This window comes from Oncorhynchus keta, unplaced genomic scaffold (assembly GCF_023373465.1).
Source record: "Oncorhynchus keta strain PuntledgeMale-10-30-2019 unplaced genomic scaffold, Oket_V2 Un_contig_433_pilon_pilon, whole genome shotgun sequence".
In the NCBI taxonomy this organism is placed as follows: Eukaryota; Metazoa; Chordata; class Actinopteri; order Salmoniformes; family Salmonidae; genus Oncorhynchus; species Oncorhynchus keta.
Window position 1 is genome coordinate 102,501 of NW_026287718.1, and position 7,961 is coordinate 110,461.

The 7,961-nt window shown below is 41.1% G+C and overlaps 1 protein-coding gene across 1 annotated transcript in view; it reads left to right on the plus strand.

Moving 5' to 3' along the window:
- Nucleotides 1–4,631, plus strand: part of LOC118363200 (phospholipid-transporting ATPase IH-like) — a 53,504-nt gene extending 48,873 nt beyond the window's left edge. Inside the window, exons 15-17 of the mRNA XM_052509288.1 lie at nt 63–136; nt 1,360–1,463; nt 4,446–4,631. Of these exons, the coding sequence (XP_052365248.1) occupies nt 63–136; nt 1,360–1,463; nt 4,446–4,631 (364 nt within the window). The remainder of the gene's footprint in view (nt 1–62; nt 137–1,359; nt 1,464–4,445) is intronic.
- Nucleotides 4,632–7,961: the final 3,330 nt, after the last annotated feature.

The following is a 7,961-nucleotide window of genomic DNA, read 5'->3' on the forward strand; positions in this document are numbered from 1 at the left end:
GTGTGTATGTGTGTGTGGTCAGTAACCCAACCTCTTTCTCCTTTTCTCTCTCCTGCATCCAGGTTTGAGCTGCTGGAGGTATTGACCTTTGACTCTGTGAGAAGGAGAATGAGTGTTATCGTCAGGTCCACCACAGGTGCTGTACTATAGTACAATTACTACCATTATAATACTAGAACACAGAAACTAGAGGTACTGTACTATAGTACAATTACTACCATTATAATACTAGAACACATAAACTAGAGGTACTGTACTATAGTACAATTACTACCATTATAATACTAGAACACAGAAACTAGAGGTACTGTACTATAGTACAATTACTACCATTATAATACTAGAACACAGAAACTAGATGTTACTGTACTATAGTACAATTACTACCATTATAATACTAGAACACAGAAACTAGAGGTACTGTACTATAGTACAATTACTACCATTATAATACTAGAACACAGAAACTAGAGGTACTGTACTATAGTACAATTACTACCATTATAATACTAGAACACAGAAACTAGAGGTACTGTACTATAGTACAATTACTACCATTATAATACTAGAACACATAAACTAGAGGTACTGTACTATAGTACAATTACTACCATTATAATACTAGAACACAGAAACTAGAGGTACTGTACTATAGTACAATTACTACCATTATAATACTAGAACACAGAAACTAGATGTTACTGTACTATAGTACAATTACTACCATTATAATACTAGAACACAGAAACTAGAGGTACTGTACTATAGTACAATTACTACCATTATAATACTAGAACACAGAAACTAGAGGTACTGTACTATAGTACAATTACTACCATTATAATACTAGAACACAGAAACTAGAGGTACTGTACTATAGTACAATTACTACCATTATAATACTAGAACACAGAAACTAGAGGTACTGTACTATAGTACAATTACTACCATTATGATACTAGAACACAGAAACTAGATGTATCTGTATGGGAGTGGCTGGTGCTTTTTCTAGATGAAAGCAGTCATTACTACGGCAACCCAGTCATTATTATTATTGTCTGTCTGTCTGTCTGTCTGTCTGTCTGTCTGTCTGTCTGTCTGTCTGTCTGTCTGTCTGTCTGTCTGTCTGTCTGTCTGTCTGTCTGTCTGTCTGTCTGTCTGTCTGTCTGTCTGTCTGTCTGTCTGTGTCGAGAGGGCCGTATGTGTGCTAGGAGGTCAACAGGCAGAAGGCATACTAATGACGGTAGAGTCAGTCTCACTGAGGAACATCTCTAGTGTTGTCTGCCCTCACTGCTGCAAACCAATGATGCTTCTCTCTGATAATGAGGAACCTGTTTTTAACTGTGTGGTTGTCCACAGGGGAGTACTACCTGTTCTGTAAAGGGGCCGACTCCTCCATCTTCCCCAGGGTGATCTCTGGCAAGGTGGAGCAGGTCAAAGCCAGAGTGGAGCACAACGCTGTGGTAAGGACACACACACACACACATACAGCCACTATCAGACACTAGAGGCCGTTGTCATAAAGTAGCTCCAAAATCAGACTTTCAGAGTTTCTGACCTCAAATACATTTTTTACTTTCATTCTTGCTTTGCTTGAGGTGTATATTGTCATATGGCTGTATGGTAGACCCTGCTAAATGCTAACGGATTCTTGTATCCTTTAGTGGTAGTGTCCTTACTTAAGATGTTGACCACCAAAAGTTCCAAGTTGTATATGGAATGTAACTGAGATGGTGATTGACTGTCATTATGTAGTGTTTGGTGCCAACGTGGAGGTACTCTACTGATCCATGTGTGTCCGTGGCTCTGGCCCAATCTCTCCAACGCCACACTGACAGAATCAGGACAGGCTGGTTGCCAAGGATGACATAATTGTGGATGCAGTTTGGGTTGCCGTTGGCAGCGGTGCCGACCCGTTTCTGTTGACTGTCAGGGAGAATGTGTTTCCCTGGTTACGTTACAATGGGATGGCCAGCGGTGATGCTGGTGTGAACCAGGCTGGCGCCGAGAGAATGTCAGAACTGAGGTCTACTGCCACAGACTAAACTGGTATGTAAACTCTGCCCAGTGGGACATCCCTCGATGCCAGTCTGTGCAAGCTGCAGCTTTTTGTAACCCACTGCTCTGTCAGTGATGTCATTGAGCTAAATGACTACCGCCCCGTAGCACTCACTTCCGTCATCATGAAGTGCTTTGAGAGACTAGTCAAGGACCATATCACCTCCACCCTACCTGACACCCTAGACCCACTCCAATCAGCGTTGGACAGACCTCAGCGTGGGAGCTTCTTGTTTTAGTTTCTGTCTGTAGGCAGGGATAAAATAAAATGGAGTCGTAGTCAGCTTTTCCGAAAGGAGGGCGGGGCAGGGCCTTATATACGTCGGGACGTTAGAATAGCAGTGAACCAAGGTTTTGCCAGCCCTGGTTGCGCAATCGACATGCTGATACAATTTAGGGAGTCTTGTTTTCAGATTAGCCTTGTTAAAATCCCCAGCTACAATGAATGCAGCCTCAGGATGTATGGATTCCAGTTTGCAAAGAGTCAAATAAAGTTCGTTCAGAGCCATCGATGTGTCTGCTTGGGGGGGAATATATACGGCTGTGATTATAATCGAAGAGAATTTCGTTGGTAGATTATGCGGTGGACATTTGATTGTGAGGAATTCTAAATCAGGTGAACAGAAGGACTTGAGTTCCTGTATGCTTTTGTGACCACACCACGTCTCGTTAGCCATAAGGCATACGCCCCCGCCCCTCTTCTTACCAGAAAGATGTTTGTTTCTGTCTGCGCGATGCGTGGAGAAACCAGCTGGCTGCACCGACTCCGATAGCGTCTCTCCAGTGAGCCTTGTTTCCGTGAAGCAAAGAACGTTACAGTCTCTGATGTCCCTCTGGAATGCTACCCTTGCTCGGATTTCATCAACCTTGTTGTCAAGAGACTGGACATTGGCGAGAAGTATACTGGGGAGTGGTGCACGATGAGCCCGTCTCCGGAGTCTGACCAGAAGACCGCTATATTTCCCTCTTTTACGAAGCCGTTTTTTTGGGTCGCCAGCTGGGATCCATTCCGTTGTCCTGGGTGAAAGGCAGAACACAGGATCCGCTTCGCGGAAGTCATATTCATTGGTCATACTCATGGTGAGTTGACGCTGCTCTTATATTCAGTAGTTCTTCTCGACTGTATGTAATGAAACCTAAGATGACCTGGGGTACCAATGTAAGAAATAACACGTAAAAAAAAAAAAAACTGCATAGTTTCCTAGGAACGCGAAGCGAGGCGGCCATCTCTATCGGCGCCGGACAGAAGAAGGCGAGGTCAGTACAGGTGCATCAAAGCAGGGACCGAGAGACTGAAAAACAGCTTCTATCTCAAGGCCATCAGACTGTTAAACAGCCACCACTAACATTGAGTAGCTGCTGCCAACACACTGACTCAACTCCAGCCACTTTAATAATGGAAATTGATGGGAAAATATATCACTAGCCACTTTAAACAATGCTACTTAATATAATGTTTACATACCCTACATTACTTATCTCAAATGTATATGTATATACTGTACTCTATATCATCTACCGCATCTTTATGTAATACATGTATCACTAGGGTCACGTTCTGACCTTAGTCCCTTTGTTATGTCTTTGTTTTAGTATGGTCAGGGCGGGAGTTGGGTGGGTTGTCTATGTTCCGTTTTCTATGTTGTGTTTTTGCGTTTGGCCTGGTATGTTTCTCAGAGGCAGGTGTCGTTAGTTGTCTCTGATTGAGAATCATACTTAGGGAGCCTTTTCCCACTTGTGTTTCGTGGGTGTTTATTTTCTGTCTTTGTGTATGTCACCAGACAGGACTGTTTCGGTTCGTATCATTCTCGTTGTTATTTTAGGTTTAGTGTTCTGAGTTGAATAAATATCGTCATGAACACGTACCACACTGCGCTTTGGTCCGATCCTTGCGACTCCTCATCAGAAGAAGAGGACGAGCATTACAACTAGCCACTTTAAACTATGCCACTTTGTTTACATACCCTACATTACTCATCTCATATGTATATACTCTACTCGATACCATCTACTGCATCTTGCCTATGCCGTTCTGTACCATCACTCATTCATATATCTTTATGTACATATTCTTTATCCCTTTACACTTGTGTGTATAAGGTAGTAGTTTTGGAATTGTTAGGTTAGATTACTCGTTGGTTATTACTGCATTGTCGGAACTAGAAGCACAAGCATTTCGCTACACTCGCATTAACATCTGCTAACCATGTGTATGTGACAAATAAAATTTGATTTGATTTGACTGTTTTTAACGGGAAAAAAGAACAGAACAGTGGAATAATTGTTATTATCGGATTATCAACTGCAACATCAGTGTCCAGTAATCATATCAAAGCATAACATAAGTATCTCTCGCTCTCTCTATTTCTCTCTCTCTCTCTCTTCAGGAGGGCCTACGGACACTGTGCGTGGCGTACAGGAAGTTGAGCGTGGCTCAGTACGAGGAGACGTGTCACCTGCTGAACAGTGCCAAGCTGGCCCTGCAGGACCGAGACAGGAAGCTGGCCGAGGCCTATGACCTCATTGAGAAGGACTTCGTACTGCTGGGGGCCACCGCCGTGGAGGACAGGTAACGTTCTGGAACCATAGCAGCGTAGAATCATACAATCTACATTGTCTTTTCTACCCAATTATATTTATATATTCATGGGGCCACCACAGTTGAGGACAGGTACCGATCTAGAATCACAACGTAGAATCAGAACCACCATCTTGTGGATTTTAGATCTATTGCTTCTACTAATTATATTTCTATATTCTGGACAGAATAATTATATTAAGGGCAACTCTCTTTAGAGCTAACAATGTATGAGGCTAGAGAGACGGAGTAGATAAGCAGCTGTAGAAGATTTATTTGACTGCTGCTCTTGAATTACTTGTTACTTTTATCTCTTATTCTTTTCCATATTTTTCGAAACTGCACTGTTGGTTAGGGGCATTTCACTGTTATATTCGGCACATGTGACTAATACAATTTTAATTTGATTCAACTGAAAGTGAACCTCACTCTCCAAGCCCTAGTTTGCATAGTTAATGAATGACAATCGGACTCACTGACCCGGTCTAGGATGTTAGCTATTGAACGAATCACATTGTTGAACTATAGGGCTGACCATTCCTGTAATGATGTTAGCTATTGAACGAATCACATTGTTGAACTATAGGGCTGACCATTCCTGTAATGATGTTAGCTATTGAACGAATCACATTGTTGAACTATAGGGCTGACCATTCCTGTAATGATATTAGCTGTTGAACAAATCACATTGTTGAACTATAGGGCTGACCATTCCTGTAATGATGTTAGCTGTTGAACGAATCACATTGTTGAACTATAGACCTGACCATTCCTGTAATGATGTTAGCTGTTGAACGAATCACATTGTTGAACTATAGACCTGACCATTCCTGTAATGATATTAGCTGTTGAACAAATCACATTGTTGAACTATAGGGCTGACCATTCCTGTAATGATGTTAGCTGTTGACCATTCCTGTAATGATGTTAGCTGTTGAACAAATCATATTGTTGAATTATAGACCTGACCATTCCTGTAATGATGTTAGCTGTTGAACGAATCACATTGTTGAACTATAGACCTGACCATTCCTGTAATGATGTTAGCTGTTGAACAAATCACATTGTTGAACTATAGGGCTGACCATTCCTGTAATGATGTTAGCTGTTGAACGAATCACATTGTTGAACTATAGACCTGACCATTCCTGTAATGATGTTAGCTGTTGAACGAATCACATTGTTGAACTATAGACCTGACCATTCCTGTAATGATGTTAGCTGTTGAACAAATCACATTGTTGAACTATAGGGCTGACCATTCCTGTAATGATGTTAGCTGTTGAACGAATCACATTGTTGAACTATAGGGCTGACCATTCCTGTAATGATGTTAGCTGTTGAACGAATCACATTGTTGAACTATAGACCTGACCATTCCTGTAATGATGTTAGCTGTTGAACGAATCACATTGTTGAACTATAGACCTGACCATTCCTGTAATGATGTTAGCTGTTGAACAAATCACATTGTTGAACTATAGGGCTGACCATTCCTGTAATGATGTTAGCTGTTGAACGAATCACATTGTTGAACTATAGACCTGACCATTCCTGTAATGATGTTAGCTGTTGAACGAATCACATTGTTGAACTATAGACCTGACCATTCCTGTAATGATGTTAGCTGTTGAACGAATCACATTGTTGAACTATAGACCTGACCATTCCTGTAATGATGTTAGCTGTTGAACGAATCACATTGTTGAACTATAGACCTGACCATTCCTGTAATGATGTTAGCTGTTGAACAAATCACATTGTTGAACTATAGGGCTGACCATTCCTGTAATGATGTTAGCTGTTGGAATCACATTGTTGAACTATAGGGCTGACCATTCCTGTAATGATATTAGCTGTTGAACGAATCACATTGTTGAACTATAGGGCTGACCATTCCTGTAATGATGTTAGCTGTTGAACGAATCACATTGTTGAACTATAGACCTGACCATTCCTGTAATGATGTTAGCTGTTGAACGAATCACATTGTTGAACTATAGGGCTGACCATTCCTGTAATGATGTTAGCTGTTGAACGAATCACATTGTTGAACTATAGGGCTGACCATTCCTGTAATGATGTTAGCTGTTGAACGAATCACATTGTTGAACTATAGGGCTGACCATTCCTGTAATGATGTTAGCTGTTGAACGAATCACATTGTTGAACTATAGACCTGACCATTCCTGTAATGATGTTAGCTGTTGAACGAATCACATTGTTGAACTATAGACCTGACCATTCCTGTAATGATGTTAGCTGTTGAACGAATCACATTGTTGAACTATAGACCTGACCATTCCTGTAATGATGTTAGCTGTTGAACGAATCACATTGTTGAACTATAGGGCTGACCATTCCTGTAATGATGTTAGCTGTTGAACGAATCACATTGTTGAACTATAGGGCTGACCATTCCTGTAATGATGTTAGCTGTTGAACGAATCACATTGTTGAACTATAGACCTGACCATTCCTGTAATGATGTTAGCTGTTGAACGAATCACATTGTTGAACTATAGGGCTGACCATTCCTGTAATGATGTTAGCTGTTGAACGAATCACATTGTTGAACTATAGACCTGACCATTCCTGTAATGATGTTAGCTGTTGAACGAATCACATTGTTGAACTATAGGGCTGACCATTCCTGTAATGATGTTAGCTGTTGAACAAATCACATTGTTGAACTATAGGGCTGACCATTCCTGTAATGATGTTAGCTGTTGAACGAATCACATTGTTGAACTATAGACCTGACCATTCCTGTAATGATGTTAGCTGTTGAACGAATCACATTGTTGAACTATAGGGCTGACCATTCCTGTAATGATGTTAGCTGTTGAACGAATCACATTGTTGAACTATAGGGCTGACCATTCCTGTAATGATGTTAGCTGTTGAACGAATCACATTGTTGAACTATAGGGCTGACCATTCCTGTAATGATGTTAGCTGTTGAACGAATCACATTGTTGAACTATAGGGCTGACCATTCCTGTAATGATATTAGCTGTTGAACGAATCACATTGTTGAACTATCACATTGTTGAACTATAGGGCTGACCATTCCTGTAATGATGTTAGCTGTTGAACGAATCACATTGTTGAACTATAGACCTGACCATTCCTGTAATGATGTTAGCTGTTGAACGAATCACATTGTTGAACGATAGACCTGACCATTCCTGTAATGATGTTAGCTGTTGAACGAATCACATTGTTGAACTATAGGGCTGACCATTCCTGTAATGATGGCACGTGTTCTTTCCCAAAGCAGCCTGTGAACCAGTAATATTAGTTAGCTACAGTCTCTCAGGCT